Genomic DNA, 14,426 nt, shown 5'->3' on the forward strand with positions numbered 1-14,426 from the left:
CAGCAAGGTCCCTCCCTGATCTTTGTCCTGCTTTCCCTCTACATTCTTATAAAAACTTCCACCTGCACTGAAATTTTAAGATGGGTTTTTCTGAGGACACAAGTTCCCCATCTTCTTGAATTGAGGGCAATTTGAATAAAACTTCTTTTGTTTTTCACCGGCACCTGTCTCACGAGTTTGGCTTTTGTTGCAGCAGGTAGCCAAACCCGGGTTCAATCACAGTAACAGTGGTCCTCACCCTGATGTGGAGACATCCGGGAATAGCGGGGTCAGAGGACCCCGCAAAGGCAGGCAGACATCTGCACTAGCAAACCCACAAAATCTTTTCAAGAAAAACCAACTTTAAGAAAGATCTCTGATTTTGAGAGAAGAGAGTGTGTGAGCGTACGAGAGGCTAGTGCTGCTTATGTCTGGAAACACCCAGGAAGTACCAGACTCAGAGAGTAAGAAGCCTAATAACCCAGAACTGAAAATATAATACTGGGCCTAGCAAATATTCCTTACTCTTCCTTCAGAATTAGACCTCTTTCCCCGTGCCTTTCTCAGTGGTGTGGGTTATTTCCAGAGCCCTCAGGCCAAAAACCTCTTCACTCTTTTACCAAGCGGATAAGGATTTTGCATCATAAAGGTAGTAGAGGAGATAAGATTAGGTCAAGTTTCTAAAGTGGGGTTTGCTTATGCAGGTGACTACAGGCACTAGAGCCACCTCAGTCTAATGGCCTCCTTATTTAGCTACTCTAACAGTGTACAGGATACAAAAGGTATTACCTTAAGTCACCAAATCAGCTGAAATAACTATTTTGTTTAGATGGTTATTCTCAAACTCTTCCACGATAACTTAACCTTAAATATACATGCACGTCTCACTTGTCTTTTGCTGTCATCTGATTTCAACACCTCCTTACATGCCTGATTAATGCTTACTATGATCTAACATAAATGTATTTATATAAATTTTGATATACATAAAATTGTTGTTGTTATAGTATATATGAGGAATAGACAAAGGGTGAGAACTAGAAAAGCAGGGCGGACCCTGAAGAGCTGCCTTGGTACCAGCCTTGGTGCTCTGCTGTTGAACGTGAACTTTTTTACAGAACATCAAGGCCACACACAGCCTCTGTGAGAAACTGGGCATCCAGGCAGACACAAGATCACTGCATAACCACGTCTGACTGCAAAGCAAGTACAAACATTTTCTAAGTCAGAAAAAAGGAGCCATTATGCCCTTGTTGGACTAGCATGAGTGGTTGCTTCTTTTTAACCAACTACAGCTGTGGGAGTTTTCTAGTCTTAGATAAGATTTACTAAGATACACAATCATAGAATTATCTCTACTTCCGACTGACCACATCCAAACCAGAGCAAAGGCCTGCTTCCTCAAACGTCGCACAAATCCTTTAACAGAAGCTGGAATCTTTTGAAGGCTTTCTAACACACCCTCACTGAGATGCCCCACGGTTCTCCGCGGTGAGTGTTGTCCCTCACTGCCTTGATTAATAAACCTAACTTGTGTAACTACAGGTGTGTTCCCAATGGCCTTCAGCGGGAAGGCATTGAAAGGCAGTCATCTCTCCTCGGCTGGAGTTTCTTCCCAGTGTTATACCAACAGCAGCACCTAGAGCTTCCACAAATATATTCAGATAAGCCTTAGAAAGTTGGGCACCAGTGTTCAGTCCTGCAATATCCCACCATAAAAGCCACTTCTTTAGCAGAATGTGTAGTTTTCATGATAAACTGAAAGTCCATGAAAAAGAATCTTTTGTATGTTTAATAACACAAAAAAGACACGGGGTAATCTGGAATTAAAGGAAGAAACAAGACAGGTAAAGGGAGGTCTACTGTAAGAAATGAAAGGAGAACATTAATCATATATTTATCACAGGAAAATGGCTTCTGGAATTGCATAAAGCCCATTCAAAAAACATAAAGAGGTATTAAATACTTCAGAGTAAAAGCATTCCAAGCCCTGCATACTTGCTGTATGTTTTGTGAAAGGCAATTTAAAACAATTTAAAGTTTAAAGTGATCATGCAATGACAATGTACAAATTCTTAGAAACAAATCAGAAAAAATCTTTTTGTAACTAATTTTTCAAGCGAAGGTAGTACTTGTAATGGAATTGGAGTCATACATTCAAAATTAAGTTCCCTGTCCTGAATGTTGTAGCTTAACTTAATATTGTGAATCCTCTTTATTAAATACATATATGAGATGTATATTTATCATTTATGTCATGTATGTACCCATACCCTTGTTCAGAAGGTTGACCTGAGAATTAAATAAGATTAGTATATAAAAATACTACTTTGCCAAAGAAAAATGTATTTATTAATAATTTATTAAAATTAATAATGTATTTATTGTTTTAAATAATTTATTTAAAATTATTGTTGTTTTCAATTATAATTTCACATACATTTTCCTTTTATATTATTGTTCAGTAATGGAACAAAATCTTATAGGTTCCATTACTATATGACAAAATAGTTATGAATTCTTAATTTTTTACTTATTCTTATTCCAAAAATTGTTCCAACATGATTTTTTCTTCACAGTTACCATACGTTGACCACACCAATTTAACCTCATGAAAATCTAAATTCCTGCATTATGATTCTTGGTTTCTAATATAAAACATAACTGCACCAATTTGAAATATTCAAGACTAAATGCCTTCGATATAATTTCTTTTTTATATGGCTGGTAAGCATTTTTTCAACTTTGCTTTCCAGTTAATATTTATTTATTATAATATCATCATAATAGGTAAAACGTGACATTTTATTTTTCCTTTTCTTCTTTCTTCCCTTGGCCATATTTCTACTAAGTCTGATGTTTCTGTTTCAAAATTTTGTTGGTCTAAATTTTGCTCGAGATCAATCTCTCTGTGGCTGGAACACTGTCACACTTATTTCATATTGATTTTTTTCTACCAGTATTTTTCCTGTACCATTTCTACCAGCATTTTCTTGAAAATTATGAAAGAGTATGTCTGAGAGATGAAAAGATGAAAGGAAGGCACAGGAGTCAGCGCAGAGGTGTAACACGGAGGATCGCAATATACTGAGACAAAATAGCAGCTTGAAAACATTTTGTTTTGCAAATAAGTACAAATCAGTACGACCTGACGATACAAAGGTCGAGAAAAATAGTCTTACAATTTTAAAATGTAAAACAAATATTTACCTGCCTCTTTGCTCCTTCACTCTCATTTGACCTTATTTTCTGTGGGACTGTGAGGTGCAGGAATATTCCCTCAGAACCTGCAGTAAGAAAATGGGGTTGTTTGCAGCAACAATCATCTCACTCAAGAACGGGCTCTTCACTGAGTCCACCACGGTGGCGACTAAAGCTGTCAGAAAATGTATTTATATATGTTCTCCCTCCTTCTTGGTCCAAAGCTTTCACTACATTTTCAAGGGCACACTGAAAATTGCTAAGACAGAAACAAACAAAAATGGGACACGGTAGTTCTACAGGGCCATCCTGTTCCTTACAGGACCATCCTGTTCCTTACAGAACTGTGCTGGGATTATTTCCCTCCGGACTCTGCGGAATGAATTTAAGCGCAGTACACGTACCCTTAAATCCAACAGCCACAGAGTAAGTGAGCCAGGAAGCCCAGCTGAGTCTCTCAGCTGCTGAGACCCTGGACCCCTGATGCAGACCGTTGGCCTTGGCTAACATCATCAGTCACCTGCCCTTGCTCTAGGGGTTTGGGAGAGATGGAGGAGGGCGTCAGCAGGGATCCAGGAAGGGGGTGTGGCAGGGGTCCCAAGCTACAGGAAATTGTTCTCCAGAAAGAGCTCAGCCCTGCTCAGGGGCAGAAGAAGTAGTCCAGGCTCCCGTGGTCTTACCCATGCTGGCGTGCAGCTTTCCAAGCTCAGCGAGCAGCACAAGGAGAAGCAGCATGGCTGGGCCAGAGCGCAGGGCCGCCGCCCAGCCTGAAAGCCGTTGGGCAACCCTGCGGCTCGCGGGCGGGGGTACTCAGCACAACAGCGCGCAGCGCCAGGGCTCTGGGTGAGCTGCAGTTGCGTTCTGCCCTAGCTGGCCCACCCTTCGGGAACCTAATTGGTTGGGCCCCTGCCACAGGGCCAGGAAAATAAACCCCAGATAGGAGCGTTCGTTTTTCTTTACATTTGGTTTGTTCGGGTAAAGTTACATTGTTTAAACCCTTTGCCACCCACGTCCCAGCTCTTCATCTTCAGGCCCCCGTTCTAGCCCTAAACAAACACTGATCTTTTTCTCCATAAATGTACCTGTTTGGGATATTTCATACAAATGAATAATAAATGGTGTGGTTCTTTGGGGGGTGATTGGCTTTATTCACTTAGCATAGCATAATGGTTTCGAGTTTCATCCACTTGTAACCATGTTATGGCTGAAAAATATTCCATTGTATGGATAAACCACATTTTTAAATCTATCCATTAGTTGACGGACATTTAGAAAGGAAACTCTTGGCCTCCGTGGTGAGGTACTCTCACTGCTGACCCAGGAACATCTTCGTGTACCGATGAAGAATCTGTAGGTCCTAATTATCTCCAGGTAGGCTGATGGTCTTCCAATCAGTGTGTAATGGTCTGAGGTGTGCAGAAGTGCATCTAGCTCAGTGAGAGCAACACAGGGAGAGGGGACAATAAAGCAAGATAATCTTACCTGGAAAAGCTCAGGTTCAAGTAAAGAAGAGCAGCAAGTCCGGGTGCCCCTAAAGAGCAAAGATATGTCCTCGATCTCAAATTACATGAACCCACAGAAGCATTTCCTGGAGACAGAACAGTTACCAATGACCAGGAACTCAATCTGAGCAGTTCCTTAAGGATGGAATGGATGCTAGAGACCATCTAGGGGTTTGAGACTGGCCTTGCCTAGCAGCACTTCAAAATACAAAGTCTGGAATGGATAGGGAGGTGAATCGTGAGCTACTGAGAAGTGTGGACTCTAGGTGTCCTCTCTGGAGATGGAAGCAGTTAACATGGCCACGGGCATCTGAGGGTGGGCAGAACAGTGGACAATATAATGTTTTCATGTTGGATGTTACAGCCTCCCAGGCTCAAAAGAGGCTAAAGTACTTGTTTTCTACTGAAGTGATCCTTCCAAGCAGGTGGAAGAATCAGCAGACACAAGCCTACATAATTTCACTTACGTGATTTATTTTGGTTTTTAAAATTGAAAGTTTTAAGCCGGCAATTTTCAACTGGTGTGCCACAAGAACTTTTTAAAATATGTAATATCTGCCTGTTTAGTCAGGGGCACACTGAGCTCTTTTTCCTTAGACTGTCGAATAAAAAAAATGACAGCAGTCAACACAGTAATAGCCATCTGGTGTGAGTGAATCAAAATTCTCCCAGCTTGCATTTATAGCCTCATAGTGGGGTTCCTACCTTTAACTGACAAAGGAAGATTTGAGCTTAGTTTACAGGTGATTCTATACGATATGCAGGCACCACCTGAAAGTGGACAGCCGCAGCACGATAGCTCCTCTTAGACATTCCTAAAGGACAATGGTGAAAGGAAACCCTACCAGGAGGGAAGAACTTAGGACAGTGTACATGGTTGTGCACCTTGTTTGATAAGAGAAATAGCCAGATGTGTGATTATATGTCAATGTAGTTTGGCTGGATGGTCAGGGACTTGGAAAAAACATGAATGGAAGTGACAAAGAGATGGGTGGGGGGAAGTATGTGGATAGATCCTTATGAATGGGCAAAAATGTGAAGATAATATGTGGATAGACATCTCTGAATGGGCAAAGATCTTAAAGATATTTGGTTCCTGTTAGGTCGGAGTCAGTCAACAAACCAGATGGATGCAGTGAGCTAAGGTAGCAGGGTCTATTAGCCGAGAATAAGGAAAAGTGGAGCCAACCAAGGGAGCTTAAGACTCACTCGATTGTTCTTAGGGCAGGGCTTTTAAGTGCAAAAGCCCATGATGAGTACCTGGTTGGGGTGTCAGAGTCTGATTGGCTAGAGCTGGTTGCTGGGTGCCATTTCTGCTGACCATTGTTCTTGATACATCTTGTCAGGCTCAAGTTAAAGCTGCATCCTGTTATGCTGGATAGGCCGACCCCAGACCCTAATCTTAGCCAGGCATCTGTTTGTCCTGGGTAGGGTCAGCAGGCAGTTTCCCAGGCAGGCATTTTCCCAGGCTACAGTTTCCCACAGTACAGTTTTCCATCCTGGTGATTTTCCATTTCTCCTAGGGCCTACCTAGGTCTGTCAGGTCCCATGTGGATGCTCACTAAAGGGTGACCTCATCAGAGGAGGATTTCAATAATCTGGTGGAAAGGAAGACCCATTCTGTGGGTACTAGTCAGCCTCTATACCTAGCAATACCTGTTATCACCCAGTGAGCTCACTATGGTCATGGAGGCAAGGGCGGAGGTTACAGATGGGCTCAGCAACAAGAAATTTTACTCACCACGCCTAACCTGGCTACAGTCACTGCTGAGTTCCCAATCCATCATCACTGAGCTCCAGATATGATATCATTCACTGGGATGATCAGTAAGCTAAACTGGTGGCAGGCTGATCATGTTGGACCACTTCCATCATGGACAGGGCAGTGTTTTTTCCTTATTGGAATACAAACTTACCCTGGATTCAGATCTGCCTTCCTTACATATAAAGCTTCTGCCCAAACTACCATTCACGGACTTACCAAATGCCTTACCCACCATCATGGTATTCTGCTCAGCATTGCTTCTGATCAAGAAACTAACTATACAGCAAAAGAAGTGTGGTGGTGCCCCACCTTATAAGTTCCTCACCCCCTGGAAGCAGCTGTCTTGAAAGAATGGTGGAATGGCCTTTCAGACACCCAATTGTGGTGCCCGCTAGGTGACAATAGCTTCCAGGACTGGGGCAAGGTTCTCCAGAGGACTGTATGTGCTCTGAATCAGTATCTAATACATTGCTCTCCTCCCACAGACAGGATTCATGGGTTCAGGAATCAGAGAGTGAGAATAGAAGTGGCACCACTCGGTGTTACCCTGAGTGACAAAATAGCAAATTTTTTGCTTCCTGTGTTCATGACTTTCAGCTCTGCTAGCCTAGAGGTCTTCGTTTCAGAAGGAGAAATGTTTCCATCAGGAGACACAATGATTCCTTGAACTAAAAGTTAAGACTGCCACCTGGTTACTTTGGGTTCCTCATCCCTCTGATTGAACAGGCAAAGAAGAGAGTTAAGGTGTTGGCTGAGGTGGTTGATTTTGACTACCAAGAGGAAACTGGACTACTACTCCACAGTGGTAAGTAGTATGAGGTAAGAAACAGTATGGCTGGGATATAGGAGATCTTTTAGGATGTCTCTTTGTATTAGCATACCCTGTAATTAAAGTCAATGGAAAACTACAACTCAGTCAAGACAGGACTAATAATGGCCCAGGCCTTTAGAAGTGAAGGTTTGACTCACCAAACCGGCTCAGGGGCATGAAGTCAAAGGGAATGCAGAATGGGTAGTAGAATTAGGTAGTTATAAATGCCAGCTACAATGACATGACCAGTTACAAAAAGGACGAGTAATGTCGTATTTCCTCCTTGTTTTGTTATGAATATACTTATGTGTATATACATACATTAAATAAATACCTTTGTTTTCTTTCCTCTCTTATTCCCCTGCCATGTAACATAAGATGTGCAGACTTTGTATCAGTATTTAAGTATTGTTAACATTACATCATAGTATTTAAGTTATGAGATATCTGGAGAAGAGTAAACATTATTCAAGGACTGTATTTTCTCTCCTGGGGGAGGAATTAGTGCATTTCTGGTTGCATGCAGGATAGTCATGTCATGTTAGGCAGAGTTATGTCTCTATTTGGAGATTAATAAGGTTTCAGGAGATGCATATAGGTGCCAAGGTGACAAGGGGTACACTTGTGATGATTAATTTTGTGTGTTAACTTAGGGGTGCCCAGATATCTGACAAAACATTATGTGTGCATGTGTCTACAGGTATGTCTTTGGAAGAGATTTGTATTTGAGTCATTAGACTGAATGAAGATTATCATCATCAATGCAAAGAGGCATCATCCAATCCCACGAGAGCCTAAGTAGAACAAAAATGGAGAAAGGGTGAATTTGCTCTCTGCTCGAGCTGAGGCATCCATCTTTTCCTGCCCTTGGTTATCCATTGGCACTCCTGGGTCTTGGGTTTTTGGACTCAGCCTGGGACTTACACCATAGGATCCCCACTGTCAGGCCTTCAAACTCATGCTGAATTACACCACCAACTTTTCTTGTTCTCCAACTTGTAGGTGGCGGATTATGGGACTTCTTGGCCTCCATAACCATGTAACCGAATTTCTATAATAAATCTCTTCAGCTGCATATCATCTCTCTATCTATTATCTATCTATCTATCTATCTATCTATCTATCATCTATCTATCTATCTATCTATCTATCTATCTATCTATCTATCTAATCTATTGATCTGTCTTCACCTATTGGTTCTGTTTCTCTGGAGAATACTCACTAATGCATATGTATTATTGTAGCTTTCTGTTAAACTGACAATTTATATTATGATATATTCTTCTTTATCTCTACTAATGCTTTCAATATTAAAAACTACCAAGCTTTCTTTTGAGTGGTTGTAGACCATCAAATAGTAACAAAACTACATAATTTTGCAATTTAAAATGTAACAGTGGCTTTTAATCATGGCATTGCATTTATTATAACATTTTCTCATCTCATGTCTGCTGATTATCAGTTTGTTTCTACTGACTAGCAGAATTAGTACGAGATAACTTTAAAAATGTGTAATATAAACACTCATAAACAATTAAGTGTCTGTAGAATTAAGTAATATATATGTATGTTATATAATTTTTAATAGTATAATATAGCCAAGTTATACATGAAAACTTCAATTTTTTTTCTTGTCAGGTCAAAACAATAATTTGCAGGTTTTGAATCCCAGGCAATCAGGCAAGACATGTGCTTTTTCTTTTCCGTTTTTCCTGTCCATTGAAGATAATTACTGTGGAAGAATAAAGGGAAAAAAGTCACTTATATGCCCAATCAAGTTAAAAATGGTGGTTAATTCAACAAATAGCATGAGGGGAACCTTATTATAGAGTTCCATAATGTAATTTATTCTAAACCAACATTTAAATACACAAGTGCTAAAGAATTCGACATTAGGAAAAAAATTTAAAAGATAACACTGCAAGAAATTTTAAATGACAAATTGAAGGTCATTTATAGTTTGCTAATGTATAATGTAGCTTACATCATTGAAAAATATTATCCAATTTAATTTTCATTCTATGCATCTGTATGACTACTACCATTTAATATACATTTATGTTATTTATATTTACATAATACATTAAATTTTCTGCCTCTCCATCTCATCTGTGAAATATTTGATACTCACTATGATCTCATCAATTCTCTGTTTTCTAGGTTACTCTTTGGTTTCAGTCTCACTTTCAACTTCCCTGTACATTTAAAAACAAATATAATCACTTAAAATTATATTTTCTTCAAAGATTGCTGTACAAAACTCTGTATCCCCTGTTAGTATTGAAACAGTTTTGAATTCCCATCTGAGATCTGGAAACAGCCACTACTTGAGACTGTCTTAGCACTGAAATTATCTCTCAGCTGGTGAGTAAGACTAACATGAGAAAAAAGCACAGCAACGTAAGTTTACCTGAAAATGAACTCAGGTCACTTTCATATTTAAAACATGATTAGCTAAATAACTTTAAATTTGTTTGCCACTTATCTTCTACCCTATTTATTTCTTTTATGTATTTACTTATGTTTTCAATTACAGGTTCCATTCAATATTATTTTGGATTAGTTTCAGATGTACAGCATAGTGGTTAGACAATCATATATTTTATCCTGATATTTCCAGTGCCCACCTGGTACCACACACAGTTACTACAATATCATTGACTGTGTTCCCTATGCTGTGCTTGACATCCCCCTGACTATTTCCTAATGACCAATTTGTGCTTCTTAATCCCTTCACCTTTTACACCCAGTCCTCCAAACCCGACCCCTTCTGGCAACTATTAGTCTGTTCTCTTTATGAGTCTGTTCCAATTTTGTTTATTTATTTTGTTCTTTAGATTCCACATGTATGTAAAATCACGTGGTAGTTGTCTTTCTCTGACAGAATTATCTCACTGAGCATAATACCCTCTATGTTCATCCATGCTATTGCAAATGGTAAAATTTCATTCGCTTTTATGGCAAACAATAGTCTATTATACTATATAATATAAAATATATACTATATACTATATAGTAATATATATACTGTATATACTATAGTAATATATATGCTATACTAATAGTAATATACTAATATATATCATACTAATATATAGTAATAGTAATATACTATAGTAATATATATACTATATGCATTGCAGTTATATATTATATATAGTACATATCACTATATATACTATACAATATATATGATATAATGTATACTATACTATATAGTAATATATACTATATGTTACTATATAGTAATACATACTACTATATGTAGTAATAGATATTAAGTAATACTATATATAGTAACATAGTACTATATATAGCAATATATAGTATATCATTATTAATATGCTATATTATTAATTAATATATTATTAATATAAGAACAATATATTACTATAGTAATATACTATATATAATAGAATATATATACATACACATATATATATACACACACACACCACCATTTTTTTAATCCACTCATCAATTGATCAATCGATGGATTGCTTCTATATTTTGGCTATTGTATTCAATAGATAATGCTGTAATGATCATAGAGGTGCATATAGTCTTTCAAATTAGTGTTTTGGGTTTCTTCAGATATATACCCAGAAGTGGAATTGCTGGGTCATAAGGTAGTTTCATTTTTAGTTTTTTGAGGAAGCTCCATACTGCTTTCCATAGTGGCTGCACCAATCTGCATTTCCATCAACAATGCATGAGGATTCCCTTTTCTCTACATCCTCACCAACACTCGTTTGTTGATGTATTCATGATAGCCATTCTGACAGGTGTGATGTAATATTTTATTGTGGTTTTAATTTGCCTTTCTCTGATAATTGGTCATTGGCATGTCCTCTTTGTAGAAGTACCTATTTAGGTCCCCTGCCCATTTTTAAATTGAATTGTTTGTTTCTCTTGTGTTGAGTTGTCCAAGTTTTTTATAAACTGTGGCTATTACCAGATGTATCACTGCCAAATATCTTACTCCATTCAGTGGGTTGTCTTTTTAGATTGTTAATGGTTTCCTTTTGTTTCCAAAATCTTTTTAGTTTAATGAAGTGCCATTTGTTTATTTTTTCCTTTGTTTCCCTTGACCAAGGAGATATTTCAGAAAAAATATTGCCAAAAGAAATGCTATAGATTTTACTGCCTATGATTTCTTCTATGAGTTTTATGGTTTCGGGTCTTACATTTAAGTTTTTAATTTTGCCCTACTTATTTCTGCTACTTTACTATATTTTCCTTCAGGTATGTGATATCAATTTTTCCACAATGAAGTCATTCAATATAAAACATTCCTTTAGTATGTTTTCAGGATTAACTGGATGTTGACACAGTTAACTGTCATACAAGCTGCATATCACTTAAGCAATTTTACATAAACTTTTCAAAATATTTCTATGAATTATATTTACTTTTAATTTATATTATTTTCTCAACTTTAAATATTATAATAAACTTCAATTCAATTTAAGTAAAATGGAGGACCCAGATATAAAACACAAAGGCAGAAATTATGATTTTTGAATTAAACATTTTATTATTGTTTATTTACAGTTGTTTCAATTTTCTCTCCTTGCTCTCCTCCACCCAGCCCAACCGCTGCTCCCACAGTCAATCCCCACCCTGTTGTCCTTGTCCATGGGTACTTTACACAGGGTCCTTGACTTGAACCTTCCCCTTCTTTCCTGCATTATCCCCCTTTCCTGTCCCCTCTGGTCACTGTCAGTTTTTTCTTTATTTCCATGTCTCTGGTTCTATTTTGCTTGCTTGTTTGTTTTATTCATTAAGTTCCTCTTATAGGTGAAATCATATGGTATTATTAGTCTTTCACCACCTGGCTTATTACGCTTAGCATAATATTCTCCAGTTCCATCTATGCTGTTGTGAAAAGCAGGAATTTCTTCTTTCTTTCTGCTGTGTAGTATTCTATGTGTAAATGTACCACACTTTTTTGATCTACGCATTTACTGATGGGTACTTAGGCTGTTTCCAGTATTTGGCTATTGTAAATGATGCTGCTATGAACATAGAGAGTGAATAGGTTCTTTTGAACTGATGGTTCAAGATACTTAGAGTATAATCCCAGCAGTGGAATCACTGAGTCAATTTTTAATTTTTTGAGGAAATTCCATACTGTTTTCCACAGTCTGCATTCTGCCCAGCAGTGCACTAGGGTTCCCATTTCTCCACATCCTCACCAGCACTTGTTTGTTGATTTATTAATGATGGTCTTCTGACTAGTGTGAGGCAGTATCTCACTGTGGTTTTAATTTGCATCTCTCTGATGCCTACTGATGTTGAGCATCCTTTCATATGTCTGTGGACCCTCTGAATATTATTTCCTTGGAGAAATGACTATTCAGGTCCTTTGCCCATTTTTTAATTGGATTGTTTGTCTTCCTGGTGTTGCATTGTATAAGTTCTTTACATATTTTGGAGATTAAAACCTTGTCTGAGATATATCATTGGTAAATATGTTTTCCCATATGGTTGGATCCCTTTTCATTTTGCTGATGCTTTCTTTAGCTGTGCAGAAGCTTTTTATTTTGATGAGGTCCCCTTTGTTTATTCTTTTCTTTATATCCCATGCCTTAGGGCAGGTATTTGTGAAAATATTGCTGCATGGGATATCTGAAATTTTCCTGCTTATGTTATCCTCTAGGACTTTTATGGTGTCACATCTTATATTTAAGTCTTTTATCCATCTTGAGTTTATTTTGGTGTATGGTATAAGTTGGTGGTCTAGTTTCATATTTTTGCATGTACTTGTCCATCTCCCAATACCATTTGTTGAAGAGGCTATTTTTTACTCCATTTTATGCTCCTGCCCCCTTTGTCAAATATTAATTGACCATAGAGACATGGGTTTATTTCTGGGCTCTCTATTCTGTTCCATTGATCTATGTGTCTGTTCTTATGCCAGTACCAGGATGTTTTGATTACAGTGGTCTTATAGTATAGTTTGATAGCAGTATTGTGATCCCTCCTACTTTGTCTTCTTACTCCAGATTGCTGAGGCTATTTGGGGTTGTTTATGGTTCCATGTAAATTTTTGAAATATTTGTTCTATGTCTGTGAAATATGTCACTGGTACTTCTATAGGGATTGCATTGATTCTATAGACTGCTTTGGGTAGTGTGGACATTTTGATGATGTTAATTCTTCCTATCCATGAACATGGTATAAGCTTCCATTCATTTGTATTTTCCTTAATTTCTTTCTTCAGTGTTGTGTAGTTTTCTGAATACAGGTCTTTTACTTCCTTGGTTAAGTTTATTCCCAGATACTTTATTTTTCCTGTTGCTATAGTAAATGGGATTTTTTTCATAGTTTCTGTTTTTGATATTTCATTGTTGGTGTACAAAAATGCCTTGATTTCTGAATATTGACTTTGTATCCTGCTATTTTGCCAAATTCACTTATTAGGTTGAATAGTTTTTTGGTGGAGACTATAGGGTTTCTATGTACACTATCATGGCATCTGCAAACAATGACAGTTTTACTTCCTCCTTTCCAACTTGAAAATCTTTCATTTTTTTTCTTGTCTGATTGCTGTGGCTAGGACTTCCAATACTATGTTAAATAAAAGTGGTGAAAGCAGACATACGTGTCTTGTTCCTGATCTTAGTGGGAAAGCTTTTAGTTTTTGCCCATTGAGTATGATGTTGGCTGTAGGTTTCTCGTATATGGCCAAGCAGAAATTATTTTATAACAATTTTCCTGAAGAGATTTAAACTGATTTTAATACCTATTTTTATTTTTAAAGCATGCGTTCAGATATTTCTAAATTTTGTATTGAAAAGTTATTTGTTTTATTTTTTCTGTAGGTTAGTAATGGCTATAATATAGATTTTTCAGACTTACTATTATTATGTATTAATTTTTAATTTTTCCCACTTCTGGCTGCTTATTTTTCAATTTATTGATCTACATATAAGGCTAACTATTCTCATGGATTTCCCTGGTATTTTTAATAAAACAGTGCATGAAAAACATTTTGAAATATATAAATATTTAAAATAAAACAGTAATGCTTAATACACATTCAATAATTAAGATCAAATAATAAAAAGAGGTAAACATTAACTAGAAATCATTTTCACATAATTTTACCCTTAACAGAATCCAAATTGTTATAAGATTAAAATTGCCAACATTTTAGCATATT

General features: G+C 37.3%; 2 protein-coding genes across 2 annotated transcripts in view; one reads left to right on the plus strand and one right to left on the minus strand.

Annotated features, from left to right (window-relative positions):
• LOC139440492 (A disintegrin and metallopeptidase domain 3-like) overlaps positions 1-4,027 on the plus strand; it is a 173,865-nt gene extending 169,838 nt beyond the window's left edge. Inside the window, exons 15-16 of the mRNA XM_071220147.1 lie at positions 3,503-3,606; positions 3,716-4,027. Coding sequence (XP_071076248.1) covers positions 3,503-3,606; positions 3,716-4,027 — 416 coding nt within the window. The remainder of the gene's footprint in view (positions 1-3,502; positions 3,607-3,715) is intronic.
• Positions 4,028-9,419: 5,392 nt separating this feature from the next.
• The window catches only part of LOC112321442 (disintegrin and metalloproteinase domain-containing protein 2), a 74,950-nt gene continuing 69,943 nt past the window's right edge, over positions 9,420-14,426 (minus strand). Inside the window, exon 19 of the mRNA XM_071220148.1 lies at positions 9,420-9,453. Coding sequence (XP_071076249.1) covers positions 9,420-9,453 — 34 coding nt within the window. The remainder of the gene's footprint in view (positions 9,454-14,426) is intronic.

This window comes from Desmodus rotundus, chromosome 13 (genome assembly GCF_022682495.2).
Source record: "Desmodus rotundus isolate HL8 chromosome 13, HLdesRot8A.1, whole genome shotgun sequence".
NCBI lineage: Eukaryota > Metazoa > Chordata > Mammalia > Chiroptera > Phyllostomidae > Desmodus > Desmodus rotundus.